General features: G+C 37.4%; 1 protein-coding gene across 3 annotated transcripts in view; it reads left to right on the top strand.

The window, feature by feature from the left end:
* The window catches only part of CENPI (centromere protein I), a 65,193-nt gene that overhangs the window by 2,198 nt on the left and 46,562 nt on the right, over nucleotides 1-16,433 (top strand). For all 3 annotated transcript variants that reach the window (XM_025874773.2, XM_073889953.1, XM_073889952.1), the window contains exons 3-5: nucleotides 146-283; nucleotides 4,410-4,528; nucleotides 4,815-4,922. In XM_025874773.2, coding sequence (XP_025730558.1) covers nucleotides 146-283; nucleotides 4,410-4,528; nucleotides 4,815-4,922 — 365 coding nt within the window. The remainder of the gene's footprint in view (nucleotides 1-145; nucleotides 284-4,409; nucleotides 4,529-4,814; nucleotides 4,923-16,433) is intronic.

A 16,433-nucleotide genomic window follows, 5' to 3' on the forward strand; every position in this document is an offset into this window, starting at 1 on the left:
GAGTTCAAGCTCCATGGTGGGCGTGGAGCCTACTTTAAAAAACAAACAAACAAACGCTATTTCAAGTATCCCAAGTTGTAACTGTTGGGGTTGAGGACTGAAAGAATTTTAAAGGTCCCACTATTTAATATTGTTCCTTTTTCAGGTCCCATTAAAACTTCACAGAGTAAAGATAAAGTCTTGGAAAAACACTTGAAAACTGTGGAAAATGTGGCTTGGAAGAATGGGTTAGCTCCAGAAGGAATTGACATTCTATTAAATGTGGCACTCAGTGGCAAATTTGGTATGTTAAGGGGATACATTTGTTATCAGTTTGCTATTAGTTTTGCCTTCCAGACTTTGAAATAGATTGTTTATTGGAATCAGTTGCAGTTCTTTATTTGTACTATTTTCTTCATAAAACCAATCTGGTAAGATGATAAAATGGGCCTTTCTTATGTTTAAGCTACCTTATGAACCAAAAGTTTCTATGTACATATGCTGAGAATGGTTAGTTATTACATGTCTTTACAAATAGAATGTATAGGCTCTTGTCACCAAATACATGGGAGTCATTTCTAGTATTTCTCTTAAGAAGCATAGATAACGCAGCTTAAGAGATCATTTAGTCTACTTCATTGCTTTTAGGTTCACTTACCTATGGTAAATTCCTTTTGAAACTGTCTTCATTCCAGTGTGTATGACAGTCAAGATGCTTTTTCTTTTGAGAAAATGCTTCCTTTCCTGTTCTAAGTGCATTTCAAATGGAGGGGGAGAGGTTCTTGGAAGGAAGGAACACCTGGCCAGTATTCTTTTTTTTTTTTTTTTTTTTTTTTGGCCAGTATTCTTTTTGCTTGAGAAGAATCTTTTAACCTACTCTCACCCAAATTCAGACTCAGAAGATATTTTAGGCCTTGAACATCCTCATTTTAAAGGCGAGGAAACTGAGACCCAGAGTGGTTAAAGAAACTTATTTAATGTCAGAGCTAGAACTGGGGAACTCAGATCTCCTAACTCCCCTTGTAGTGTTTATACTGTACCATACTGCTACTGGGTTTTCTACTGTTTTTTTTTTTTTTGGAAATATTAAGACATCTATCAAAACTAGATGCTTTATATACTATTTCCTGGCCCTTGCATATTGGATTCCTTTGTGTATGCCCTACCATCATGTTTTGCAGGGGTGTGTGTTTTAAAGCAACGACACATTACTAGCCAAATTCAAAATATGACTCTCAGATATTTTAGTTCTCTCCTTTTACTTGATTAGTTCTCTGTGTTTTCCTATGAAGAGAAATTTGACCTGATAAAATTGGCTCTTCTTCTTGTAAGTGGTTTCAGATTGGTTCTAATATCTTTCCAGGAACCCATGTTTAACTGATCAGTGTCTATTGAGAATTCTCTCTCTCCCTTCTCCTCTTAAAACATGTATGGGATGTACAGGTGTTTTCTATTTTGGAATTTCCCTTTTTTGATAATCTCAGAAAATAATGGTTAAAAGGTTTTCATGATGTTTGCCAGGTCTTGTGGCAAATGCATGCCTCAGCCTTGGAAACTTGTATATAACAGTTTTAAACACAATCTCTGGCTTTCTATTCTAACTTTTCATTTTTCCCTTAAGCTGGAATTGGTGATGTCAAATATGGCCTCCTTAATTGTTTGTCTCCTTTTAGTTATTTCTGTGATATCCTCCATCACTACTGTATCTTTACCTGTAGCTCTTTTGCTAAGTTGAAATTCATATTCAGGGGCAGGTGTGCTTGCAGTGTCATAATTAAGTATAAAAGGACTTTAGACGCTTTAGAAATTAAAGAGTCGCTGGGAAGTATTGAGTCTGTATTGAATTGACCCTTTGAATTTGGTACATGTGTGAAGTGTTAGTGGTTGGACTGTTTTAAACTTTAGAAGGGTTAGGGGATGGGAGTTGGGGAGAAAAGAAAATGAAAACAAGAAACCATAGTGGAATACAGAAATTTTTATTCTTATGATTCATTACCTGCCCTCACTGCTTCCTTCTCCACAGAATGATGGGGTAGAAATTGAGAATTTATGTAGCATGAATAAATTTAGAGATCTAATATACAGCATGATGATTATAGTTAATAATATTGAATACTAGAAATTCGATCAGAGTAGATTTCAGGTGCCTTCACCACACACAAAAAATGATAACGTGAGATAATATGTAAATTAGCATGGCTGTAGTAATCATTTCCACTATGTATATGAATATCATATCATCATATACATCTGAAATATACACACTTTTTTTTTAAGATTTTATTTATGGTCAGAGAGAGCGTGAGCATACACAAGCAGGGGGAGCAGCAGGCAGTCCTAGGTTTATGACCTGAGCCGAAGGCAAACGCTTAACCTACTGAGCCACCCGGGCATCCCTACACACTTTTTATTTTAAAAATAAAAAAAGAGAGGTCTTCACCCTCAGGAAAAAAAAAAGATGTGTATAAGATGTTTCTGAGAATGCTACTTGCAGGCAAAGTTAAGATCAGTGATATTTCAGGGCGCCTGGGTGGCTCAGATGGTTAAGCATCTGCCTTCGGCTCAGGTCATGATCCCAGAGACCTGGGGTCGAGTCCCGCATTGGGCTCCCTGCTCTGCGGGGAGCCTGCTTCTCCCTCTCCCTCTCCCTCTGCCTCTCTCTCTCTCTCTCTCACTCTCTGACTCTCATGAATAAATAAATAAAACATTTAAAAAAATCAGTGATATTTCAGTGAATGGATGTGATCATCATGCTCTAATACATATAAAACAGTGTTTAAAGACACGTATAAGATGTTTCTAAGAATGCTACTTGCAGAAGTTGAGAACAGTATGATTATAGTGAATGGATGTGATCAGCACACTGTTAATGTATGTAAAACAGTGGTTAAAGACACATGGATCCAAGATGTTTTTGAGAATTCTATTTGCATGAGAAGTTAAGAACAGTGTTTTTTCAGTGAGTGGTTGTGATCATCACATTATAATGCAAGTGAGACAATGTTTACATGCCCCCAAAATTGATGAGATATACATTTAATTCTTGAAGCCTTAATAAGCAGAAATTGATATAGGGTGTATGCAAAGGTATCTGCAACATCACTTCTATTACCAGATGGGAGAATACCATGGGAGCCCAGAGAGTATGATGGAAAGATTGGACCAGTATAGAATATTACTGCTAGCTAATTCCAAGAACAGCTATTCCATTCTGCTGTCCTCCCCACTTTTTGGGAGGGATAGAGAATACAAATATATTAATTTATTTATTCTTAAATGAAGCAGCTCATGCAAGATGTCTGTCAATAGTTTTAAATAAGTCAGAATCTATTGTGCTATTAAAAAATAATAAAATAAAAAAAATCTTCGGGTGCCTGGGTGGCTCAGTCTGTTAAGCGTCCAACTCTTGGTTTTGGCTTAGGTCATGATCTCAGGATCTTGGGATTGAGCCCCCTGTCAGGCTCTGCGCTCAGCAGGGAATCAGCTTGAGGATTTCTCTCCCTTTCCCCCTGCCCCTGCCCTGCTCAGGCGCTCGTTCTCTTTCTCGCTCTCTCTTAAATAAATAAATAAATCTTTAAAAAAAAAATCTCTGAAATTTTCCTAAGACTTTTTTGAAGTATATTCACATACCATAGAATTCACTCTTTTATTTTATTTATTTTTAAAGATTTTACTTATTTGAGGGCGCCTGGGTGGCTCAGTTGGTTAAGCAACTGCCTTCGGCTCAGGTCATGATCCTGGAGTCCCGGGATCGAGTCCCGCATCAGGCTCCCTGCTCGGCAGGGAGTCTGCTTCTCCCTCTGACCCTCTTCCCTCTCGTGCTCTCTATCTCTCATTCTCTCTCTCTCTCAAATAAATAAATAAAATCTTTAAAAAAAAATAAAGATTTTACTTATTTGAGAGAGATAGAGCAAGCAAGAGAGAGTATGAGCAGGAGGGGGAGGGGCAAAGGGAGAGGAGGAAGGAGGCTCCCCACTGAGCAGGGAGCCCAACGTGGGGCTCGATCCCAGGACCCTGGGCTCATGACCTGAGGTGAAGGCAAATGCTTAATCGACTGAGCCACCCAGATGCCCCGAATTCACTCTTAAAGCATGCAATTCAGGATTTTTTTTTTAGCATATTCTATTCATATGATTTTAGCATATCACCATTCTCTAATATTTTCATCACCCCAAAAAGAAACCCTGTAGGCATCCTTCCTTTTTAAATAGAAATACAGAGCCAGAGAATTTGCTTTATAGTTACATTAGAACTTAAAGTTACATTTTTTTTGAAACTATGTTTTGTAATGATGATAAGGGATATATCAAATATTACTTTTTTATTGCCTTCAGTATAAAGTGAAATTTTTAGGACTAAGAGTGAATAATAGTAAAGGAACAATCAAGATTCTAAAATGTAGTTTAATTTGGAGTTTGTCTGCTTTCTAGGGAGTGCTGTAAACACTCGGATATTGAAGTGTATGATTCCAACAACTCTAATATCAGAAGATTCTGTGGTTAAGGCGGTCTCCTGGCTTTGTGTTGGCAAGTGTTCTGGTAGCACCAAGGTAATCTTTTTAAACAGTTTGATGATAAGTCCTTCAGAACCACTTAAGGGCTGGCAAGGAAGAGCCACTTATGGAGTAATGGCAGTGGCCTTTTGTGCAAAGCCTGTAGTTTTAGAACAATATAGCTTGTTGCAGGGACTTCGCTCAAGCAGAAATTTTTACTGAGAAATAAAATCTATTATCCTACTTTGTGCTAGAAGCTTCTAAAACAGCCCTGAGTGGGGAATTAAGCTCTCTCCTGTGCCAGTTATATTTCTCTAAAGATAAGCATTTTGTCTCTCAATAGGTACTTTTTTATCGTTGGCTGGTTGCAATGTTTGACTTCATTGATCACAAGGATCAAATTAACTTGCTCTATGGCTTCTTTTTTGCTTCATTGCAAGATGACGCACTGGTAAGTAAAAATTGGACATTGTCATGCATCAGTCAAATGGTATGCTCTCTTGTATGTTGACAAACCAGGTGTGCTTCAAAGAGCCACACGATGCTTTTTTCCTTATTTTAAAATACATCAAACGTATAGAAAAGTAGAAAGCATAACATAACAAACACCCTTGTACTTGTCTTTCATATTAACAAATACAACATTTTTACCATATTTGATTTATATCTTCTTTTAAGGAAATAAAAATGTTATAGATAGAATTGACTCCACATTGGAGTCTCTGCTAATTTAAAGCAGTGATTGCTGTCTTTTCCCTTTAAAACCACTTTGGCAGGGCCCTATGGGTCACTTATTCTACATTTTCTTTTTTTTTTTTGAAGATTTTATTTCTTTATTTGAGAGAGAGAGAATGAGAGATAGCATGAGAGGGAAGAGGGTCAGAGGGAGAAGCAGACTCCCCGCTGAGCAGGGAGCCTGATGTGGGACTCGATCCCGGGACTCCAGGATCATGACCTGAGCCGAAGGCAGTCACTTAACCAACTGAGCCACCCAGGCGCCCCTTATTCTACATTTTCTTGATTAACACTGCAAAAACTTCATCAGAACTAATGAGAAAGAGAGGATTGCTTTTGATGAGATGCCAATGGACTGATTTTGATTAAATAGCATAGTTATTCCCATTGAAAACATTAATAACTCTAAGAAATCAATCTGCTGTCCACCTGGAAGACTTTCAAGGACCATCAGTAGTTCATAGTCCCTATGAATCATTCATCTAAACCAAATTCCTCTTACCTTTGGAAAGGGAATTCATTCATTGATTTCATTTTTAAAAATTGATGTTTTCACTGTCTTTGTTACATTGTACTAGGCACTGTAGAAGACTCAAAGTTTTGGGGTGGCTGGGTAGCTCAGTTGGTTAAGTGTCTGACTCTTGATCTCAGCTCAGGTCTTGATCTCAGGGTTGTGAGTTCAAGCCCCACGTTGGGCTCCATACCGGGTGTGAAGTGTATTAAAAAAAAAAAAGTTTAGCAGAGAGTTTCTGTATTCCAGGGATTTATTAATCCAGTTGGGGGATTAAGGAAAGCATGTAAAACAACTCAGGAGTTAAATTATCAAAGATAGTATATGATAATGTGAGGATAATTGTGATATTTCCAGGAAGGAAGAGAGCACTGTAAACCAGTGATTTAAAAAAGCATCATAAATAATTTGGGCATCAAGCTAAGCCTTGAAGGTAGAATAGGATTTGAGATTTGATAAAAGGAAATAATATTTCATATGACAGGAACATTTCATGCAGAGTTGTGAGCTGTGTAAATTTTGTTTCCAGAGACCTTAAATAGATCAGACTGACTTAATTACAGTTGTGTCAGGGAGTGGTGGAAGGTAAGTCTGAAAAAGTTGGATGAGGAAAGATTGTAGAGGTCTTTGAAGGTGATGCTAGGGAATTGAACTTTATTCTCTATCCAGGAGGCGGGAAATCACTGATAATTTTTGGGCAGAACATGTTGAAAGCGGAATTATAGGAAGTTGTGTTTAGTAATGCCAAGCAATATGAATAAGGAGAGAGGCTACTGTTGGGAAAACTAGTTAGGAGACTAACATGATAATCCAGGTATAACATGAAGTCCTAGACTAGCAATTCTCAAAAATTTGATCTGTGGGCCCCTTGAGGCTCCCTGATCCAGGAGTTCTGAGAGGTCAAAATTATTTTCATAGCAATATCAAGCTGTTATCTGGTATTTTCATTGAGTTGACATTTGCACTGATGGTGCTAAAGTAATGGTGACTAAAACTGCTTGTGCCTTAGCAAGAATCAGGGTAGTGGGGCCAAACTGTATTAATGGTCATTTTATTCTTCACTATAGTAAAAAAAAAAAAAAAAATGCTAGTTTCTCTCAATGTCCCAAATGAAGCAGCAAAAATTAATTCATTAATTTTATTAAATTTCAGCCTTTGAGACATGTCTTTAATATTCTGTGTGATGAAATGGGAAGTACAAATAAATCCCTTCTGTATACTAAACTGCAATTGTCCTCAGGAAAAGCACTTGAGACATTGAGTTGTGAGCTAAACTAGCTGCTTTCTTCATGGAATACCATTTTTACTTGAAAGAATACCATTTTTACTTGAAAGAATGACTGACATATAAACTATGGTTATTCAGAATGGGTATTTGGCAGATGTTTTTTCAAGAACGAAAAGCCAGCCTGTCATTTCAAAGAAAACAACTCACAGTATTTGTTGCCAATGATAGGATTTGAGCTTTCCAGTGAAAATTATGAGTTTGGAAAATTTGTATCTACCACTGTGAACTTGACAGCTGCCCAATACTTAAACTTTTCTGATGAGATTGGTAACAGTATTAATGAATGTGATTTTTAGATACTATATAATGAAATGTGTCAATATTTGGAAGGTTGGTATAACTCAGTGAACCAGTATTTTCCAGATGACCAGGTATGATGTTGTAAAATTATGCATGGGTAAAAGATCCATTCAAAATGCAAGATATATAAATGAATTTTATGTTTATATGTATGTATTTAACATTTTTTCAATAGACTTTAATTTTATATAGCAATGAATTGTAATGGAACAGTACAAAGAGAGTTCATTGGTAAGGTTTCAGATTCCACATTGCAGCTAACTCTTAAGAGACTACCATTTATCAAGACTAATATACAGGGCGCCTGGGTGGCTCAGTTGGTTAAGCGACTGCCTTCGGCTCAGGTCATGATCCTGGAGTCCCAGGATCGAGTCCCGCATCGACTCCCTGCTCAGCAGGGAGTCTGTTTCTCCCTCTGACCCTCCCCACTCTCAAGTGCTCTCTCTCTCATTCTTTCTCTCAAATAAATAAATAAAATCTTTAAAAAAAAAGACTAATATACAGTTTTCTGAAAAGGCTACTAAAATAGTGCTTTCTTTTCCAACTACACATATCTATGTGAGGCTGGATTTTCTTCATGTACTTCAATTTAGAACATAACAGGTTTAGTGCTGAAGCAGAGAATCCAGCTGTATTCTATTAAGTCAAAAACATTAGAATTTAGAAATGTAAAATTATGTCACTAGTCTTTTTTTTTGGAAAATATAGTTTTCCGTAAAATCTGTCATTTATGTTAGCATGTAATGGGTTTATTATTTTTTAATGTATTAATAAACATTTTTAAGTTTCTCAGTTTTTATTTCTAATATGGTGAATATCAATAGATATAATCCAGATAAACAAAAGCTCTGTGGGATCCTCTAATTTTAAGAATGTAAAGAGTCCTGATACCAAAAAGTTTGAGAATTACTGTCTTAGTCTAAGGAGGTGGCAGTGGGAATGAAAAATTGAAAGGGGAAATTATAAAGGAAGAACTGACAGGATCTGATTCCTAAACTGGATTAAGGGAAGGGTCAGGAGATAAAGATCTGAGGTTTTTAAGTCAGCATGGCTCAGAATGATGGTATCTTTGACCATAAAAGGAAGTTTGTGAGAAGAAGGTAGTTTTGGAAGGCATATAATATATTTGAATTTAGATGTACAAAGCTCACAAGCCATGCTGTAGAAGTTCACTTAATGAACATTTATTAACTATATACTATGCCAGACATTGAATTTAGTATTGGGAATACAAATATGAATAAGACATAATAGTTAATTTATGTGAGGCCTGTATGCCAGGTACTAGGTGCTTTATATACACAATTATTCTGTCAACTTTAAGATGCCATCCTGGTAAGATGCATCTTTATCTTATGAACCCTACAAAATAATACTGTCATTAAAACTGTCAGATGACATCAATTATAAGATTATTCCTGTTTTCAGAGATGTTAAAATGTAAAAAAAATGTTAGACTATGTAAAGTATTTTTTTTTTTCTGGTCCTGGGGTTCTGAAAGTTCTTTGTATTCTGACATCAGTATTCCTTATAAAATATTTATTGAGGTTCTCCTGGCTGGCTCAGTCAGTAGAACATGAGACTCTTGATCTTGGGGTCATGGGTTCAAGCCCCATGTTAGGGGCTTGAAATCAGTAGAGCTTACTTTTTAAAAAATATTTATTGAGCACCTATTTTCTGTACTTATGCTGTCCATTTGGTAGCCATTAATCTCATGTGACTAGTGAACAATGGAAATGTGGCTGGGCCAAACTGGAATGTGCTGTAAGTATAAAGTACACACCTGATAAAATGTAGTTTTAACCCATTTAAACCTCTTGACAACCTTACGAAGTATATACTTCTATCTCTATTTTATTTTATTTTATTTTTTAAAGATTTTATTTATTTATTTGACAGAGAGAAAGAGAGTACAAACAAGGGGAACGGCAGGCAGAGGGAGAGGGGAGCCAGGCTCTCTGCTCAGCAGGGAACCCAATGTGGTGCCTGATCCCAGGACCCTGGGATCATGACCTGAGCGAAGGCAGACCTTTAAACGACTGAGCCACCCAGGCGCCCCATTTTTATCCCTATTTTAGAGACGAGGAGTCTCAAGGCACAGAGAAGTCAAATAATTACCCAGGGTCCCATGACTGGAACCAGGATTTACAGTAAATTATATCATTCCCATTTTAGAGAGGAGACAACTGAGGCATGAAAAAGTTAAGTAACTTTGCTGAGGTAAGCTACCTAGTAAGAGACTTAACCTGGAAGATCTTTAAATGTAGTAAGGGAGAAGATAAGTATAGTATGATAAATCCTATGATATTATACACAGGGTTCTGTGAGAGTACAGAGGAGAGGTAGCAAAATAAGACTAGGAATCAGTTAAAATTACAGAAATCTGCTTTCTGTAGGAAGAGAGATACCTCTCCTGACAAGCAAAAAGGATGTGTGTTGATGGATAAAATATTATATTTGAGGAGACAGTATAAATTTTGAAATAGCTCCTGATGGAAATGGGAATAGGAAGTGATTAAAGACAGAAGTTTTGAAGGCCCAGATGGGGTTAGAGAGCATGGATATGTGATGTTACTAATATGCAAGGACAGGCAGTTTCTCCAGGGTTAGACAAGGATGCATGAGAGTGATTGAGCTGTTGGACCAGGGAGTTGAGACAGAAAAGGGAAGAAGGTGAAGACAGAAGAGGGCAGATTGGGAACATACACACACAGCTGAAGTTTGGGATGCCTTGGTGATAGTCAAGATATGTAGTGGGATTAAAAGCTGGACTAATAGAAAATTGTAGCATTCGAGTTTAAGATTTCAGGAGGGGATGGTTCAATGTGATGACAAGATTCAGAGTGACCATGGGGTGAGAGTTGTTAAACTTTGAGTGAGAGAATGAAGGTTATTGGAATTGAAATTTTCCTGTTTCCTTACAGGAAAATTTGTCGTTGTTGTTGCTGCCCACCTATCGGTTACTGAATGAAAATGTTGAAAATCTCCCACTGTGAAGGCAAATTTGTCAGTTTTTCTTGAAAGCTCTGTCAATTTTTGCTTTATATATTTTGAATCTGTTATTAGGTGTATATACAATTATAGTTTTCTTATTGTTCTGATGAATCAAACCTGTTATGGAGTAAACTCTGTTAGAAATGCTTTTTGTTTTAGTCTATTTTGTATGAGATTGACATTGCTACTCTGGCTTTATTTTGGCTGGAGTTGCTTGGTATATTTCCATCTTTTGGGGTTTTATTTAATCTTTTTTTGTCCTCATGTCTTAGATGTCTCTTTTATTTTTTATTTTATTTTTTTTAAGATTTTATTTATTTGACAGAGAGAGATAGCGAGAGAGGGAAGACAAGCAGGAGGAGTGGGAGAGGGAGAAGCAATCTTCCTGCAGAGCAGGGAGTCCGATGCAGGGCTCGATCCCAGGACCCTGGGACCATGACCTGAGCCGAAGGCAGACACTTAATGACTGAGCCACCCAGGTGCCCCTAGATGTCTCTTTTAAATAGCATATAACTAGATTTTATTTTTAAATCCTGTTTGAGGATTTTCTTTAACCTGGAAAATTAGTTTATTTACCTATGTAGTGATTATTGATATAATAGGAATAAATTCAAATACCTTATTTTGAGCTTTCTAAATGATCTGCTTTTTTCCTTCTTTCTCTCTTATTTTGGATTGATTGTGGTTTTCCCCCTATTCTAGTTTAGAAGTTAGTTATACATTCTGTGTATGTTCTTTTAGGTGTTTTTGTGCCTATTTTAACACGCATACTTAATGTAAAAATGTACAATGTCACTCTTCTTACTATTTTTCTTTTGGCAGATATAGTTATTTTTCATAGAATATATCATTTATGCTAGCATGTAATGGGTATATTATTTTTAAATGAATTAACATTTACATTTTTCTCAGTTTTGATTTCTACTATGGTTTTTCTTAGAGCCTAAAGGTAACCAGTATCTTTACCTTCATCTTAAACGAGGCAAGGACCTTAGAATGCTTTGGCTCTGGTCACAGCCCTTGCAGATGATATGCTATTGTCTGGTTTTAGTTCTAGCTTGTTCTTCTCCATCTGTCTCCACATACATGTGAAGTGAGCATCATTATTATCTTCACAGTTGATGTTTGTTTTGATTTGCCCACATATTTACCAATGTCTTTGCTCACCATTTATTTTTGCATCTCAGACCTTCAATCTGAGATCATTTTCCTGTGTAGAAATATATACTTTCGAATATTCTTTCAGTAAGAATCTTTTGATAGTAAATTGTCTTTGTCTGAAAATGTCTTTACAATGCCCTTGTTCTTGAAAGTTGGTTTTGCTGTGTGTAGAACTCTAGGGTAACAATTAAATTCTCTCAGGACATTGACAGTATTATTCCACTGGCTCCTTTCCGTTGTTTTTGGGTCAGTCTAATTGTAATCTGTCATTTCTTCTTTTCTCTCTGGATACTTTTTAAGAACAACTTCATTGAAATATAATTCACATATGATACAATCCACCCACTCAAGGTATACAAACATGAAAACATGGTTTTCAGTATGTTCACAGATAACGTGCAACCATGAGAATAGTCCATTTTAGGATATTTTCATCACCTCAAAAACCCCATACCCTTTATCATTCCTCCATCTCCCTATTCAGGGGTTCTTAAAAACTCCTAATGTGTTTTCTGTCTTTAAAGATTTGCCTATTTTTAATCTATTTTCTGTCTCAGATTTGCCTATCCTGGACATTTCATATAAATGAAATCATATGTGGTCTTTTATGACTGGGTTCTTTTACTTAGCATAATGTTTTTCAAGGTTCATCCATGTTGTAGCACATATCAGTGCTTCATTTTTTAACCTGTTACAGTTTTTCATAACTTAAAATTTACCACTTTAAGTGTGTAATTTGTTGGCATTCACTGCATCACAACTGTTTCCAAAATTTTTTCATTACCCTAAACAGAAACTCTACTCATTAAGCAGCAACTAGACATTCCTCCTCCCTCCAGCCCCTGGTAACTGCCTATCTACTTTCTGTCTCTGTGAATTTGCTTATTCTAGGTACCTCATATAAGCAGAATCATATAATTTTTGTGTCTGGCTTCTTTCACTTTGCATAATGTCTTCAAGTTTCATCCAACTTATAGCATGTTTCAAATTTTCATTCATTTTTATGACCAAATAATATTCCATTGTATGTATATACCACATTTTGTTTATCTGTTCACTAGCTGGTGGACTCTTGGGTCGTTTCCACCTTTTGGCTAACATGAATAATGCTGTAGTAAATGTCGGCATTCAAGTAACTGTCCAAGTCCTGCTTTCAGTTCTTTGGATATATACCTAGGAGTGGAGTTGCTGTATTATATGTTAATTCTGTGTTTAGAACTTTGAGGAATCACCAAACTGTTTTCCACAGTTTGGACCATTTTACAATCCCATTAGCAGTGTATGAGGGTTCCAATTTCATCCCATCCTCATGAACACATGGTTTTGGTTTGCATTTCTCTAATGATTAGTGACGTTGAACATCTTCTCATGTGCTTATTGGCCATTTATATATCTTTTTTGGAGAAATGTCTATTCAGGTCCTTTGCCTATTTTTCTAATTGGGTTGTCTTTTTATTATTGGGTTTTAAGTGTTCTTTCTGTATTTTAGGTACAAGTCCCTTATCAGATATATGGTTTTTCTGGGAAGTACAACTAAGCTGGAACCACTCTAAATTCTTCACTTCAGGTTTTCCAGGTCATACCACTAGTGTTAAGTTCAAACTGCAGGCCTATATAGGACTGGTTTGTGGTTGCATATTCTTTGGAGAGGCTTTATTTTCCTTTCACCCAAACCCAAGGCCAAGACAGGCAAGTTTACTTGCTGCCCTCTTCAGCACAGTGGGGTGCGTTTTTATTTCACACCCGTACACTTAGGGTGTAGCTCTTGAAGTTCCCAGTTTTTTAAAGATTTTATTTATTTATTTGAGAGAGAGAAATGGCAAGAGAGAGCACAAGTGTGGGGGGGGCAGAGGGAGAGGGAGAAACAGGCTCCCCACTGCATAGGGAGCCCAACGCGGGGCTCGATCCCAGGACCCTGGGATCATGCCCCGAGCTGAAGGCAGTCACTTAACCAACTGGGCCACCCAGGCGCCACTGTTCCCAGGGTGGGCCCTAAGCTTTACCATCTGCTACCCCGCTCCTACCTCCCTTTGTAGCTATTAAAGCTCTAAGTTCAAGATTTTTAAGGTTTGGCAGAAATCTTGGGGAGAGAGCTTGTTCAGTATTCAGTGTTTCCTCTTAAACTTTGTGTTTGGGAACTGCAGTTTCTTTGCTTTCATGCCAGCTCAGAAATGTGCTTAAACAGCTAGATACAAGCAGGCAGGGTTATTCAGGGTATCTAATATACAGTATTTCTATAAATGGTAATCAGGTCATTAGAACTGAGAAGGTCAATAAGCTCTAAGGCCAAGGTGATTTGTTGATAAAGACATTAAAATCTTCTGGCATGTTATTGGGATTAGGGTTAGAGTGGAAGACTGGACCTGATGTCTAAGTCCTCTGCTCTGTGAGCTTTTGGAAGTTACTAAGAGGTTAGCAGTGAATAGATAGGGTATAGGTAAGTTGGAGGAAATGAGGTTGGGTGGACTAAGTGTCAAGGAAGTCTCTCATACAAGAATGAAAGAATAGTCCCTTGAAGTAGCAAGAGAAAGTAAGAATGCTCATCCCTCCTGCTTACCCTGTGGTACACAGGAGTGGGTGAATGATGAGTCGTATGTGATTGACTCCTCCTTACCTTTGACATTTCTTTTAACCTCATGTTTTTTTCAGATTATTTATTTATTTATTTATTTATTTATTTATTTATTTATTTATAAGATTTTAGTTATTCATTTGAGAGAGAGAGCACAAGCAGGAGGAAAGGCAGAGGGAGAGGGAGAAGCAGACTCCCCACTGAGCCGGGAGCCTGATGCAGGGCTCGATCCCAGGACCCGGAGATGATGACCTGAGACAAAGGCAGATGCCTAACCATCTGAGCCACCCAGGCGCCCCTAGATTTTTTACTTATTTAATTGAGGGAGAGAGACAGAGCACACAGGAGCAGGGGGAGGGGCATAGGGAGAGGGAGAAGCAGACTCCCTGCTGAGTAGGGAGCCCGATGTGGTAGTGTGAACCCAGGACCCCAGGATCATGACTTGAGCCGAAGGCAGATGCTTAACTGACTGAGCCACCCAGATGCCCCCATACTGTTTTTATTCATAAACTAACCAAATTGCAAAACAAATGAATTTTATGTTTAAGCATACTTTGTAGTGAGAAATACTAAAGCGTGCTTCCCCTTTTCTTATAATAGCTTAATAGACTGAGACTGAGTTCTTCTAGGCAGGGACTGAGCCTTTATAACCCAAGAATTTAGTAACACCATTATGGCACATAGAATATAAACTTCATAGGAGCAGGCCTTTTTGTCTGTTTTAGTCACTGCGCAATAATTTTTGTTTCATGAGTGAATGAACAGAAGATACTCATAAATGTCAAATCAGTTGCAGTGTACTTGAATAGTTTTCATGATGTTGATGAGTTTCTTGCTCAGCTGGCAAGCAGGAAGGAGACCTACTTTTTTTTTCTTTTCCCTTTTTCTGTCTCTTAAAAATATTTATTTATTTATTTATTTATTTTTTTAAGATTTTATTTATTTATTTATTTGAGAGAGAGAGAATGAGAGACAGAGAGCACGAGAGGGAAGAGGGTCAGAGGGAGAAGCAGACTCTCTGCTGAGCAGGAAGCCCGATGTGGGACTCGATCGCGGGACTCCAGGATCATGACCTGAGCCGAAGGCAGTCGCTTAACCAACTGAGCCACCCAGGCGCCCAAAAATATTTATTGAAGTATGATATATGTAGAGAAAATAACTTGTATCATAAGTGATCGGCTCATTTAATTTTCATAAACGGAATTCATTTGTGTAAATATCACCCTGATCAAGAAATAGGGAACGTGACTTTTAAAAGTGTTACTTCTTAAAACTTTTTTTTTTAAAGATTTTTATTTATTTATTTGACAGAGAGACACAGAGGGAGAGGGAACACAAGCAGGGGGAGCAGGAGTGGGAGAGGGAGAAGCAGGCTTCCCGTGGAGCAGGGAGCCCAATGCAGGGCTCAATCCCATGACTCTGGGATCATGACCCGAGCCGAAGGCAGACTCTTAACGACTGAGCCACCCAGGCACCCCAAAGTGTTACTTCTGAAAGTCATTTTCATATAATTTGGTGGGAGCCTGACTCTTTAGTGACTCAGAGGCAGTGGTTACTATTTGTCAGAAAGGCAATTGTAAAGTTTTAGATGTATATGATGTGATTAAAAGAGGACGTCAGACTTACTATAATGCTGGAACCTAGAGCAAGTGATTGTGTGACACTCATTTCGTACCCAGAATGACAAATTGTGTTGCTAATGGTTTATATCCTAGGGATATGAGGTTGTGAGTTTTTTATTGAAAGTTACTGTATTTTGTGGAGGATATATCAGACTTGGTCATAGTATTATGTTCTCTTAAAAAAAAATCCTGCTTTTTACAAGTTATGTCCAGAATCTTTTTACAAGTTATGTCCAGAATCTGAACCCATTTCTAAGTAGAGGATAGGCAGTATAGAATGCTGTACTTCAGACTTTAAATGATACAAATGTGTTTAAAGAAAGTCTTTGCTTTCATTGTATTCTCTAGTTCCATTACATAATTTGCTTTTTTGATTTCCTAACATCTAAAGCAGATGTTGGCAAATTTTTCCTTAATGTGCCATGTAGTAAATATTCAGGTGTAAGGGCCATACTGTCTCTCACAACTACTTACTCCGCTGGTGTAGTGTGAAAGGAGCTATAGACGATACATAAATAACTGTGGCAGTATTCCAATAAAACTATATCTATAATAACCAGTGGTGGGCTGGATTTGACCTGCGGGTTGTTGTTTACTCATCCCTGCGATAGATTATGTCCTTATCTGATAAACAGATGTTCTTAATTTAATGATCTCCCATTTATGGAGGCTTTTTCTTTTATGTTTTATTTTGTGGCTATCATTTTATTTTCTTTTCTGGAAGAGAAAAACTGCCACCCTCTGGTCATAAAGATTTTCTCCTATGTTTTCTTCTAGAA

The sequence above is a fragment of the Callorhinus ursinus genome, unplaced genomic scaffold (assembly GCF_003265705.2).
Source record: "Callorhinus ursinus isolate GAN/ISIS: 27379988/994484 unplaced genomic scaffold, GSC_fseal_2.0 scaffold124, whole genome shotgun sequence".
NCBI classification, from domain to species: domain Eukaryota; kingdom Metazoa; phylum Chordata; class Mammalia; order Carnivora; family Otariidae; genus Callorhinus; species Callorhinus ursinus.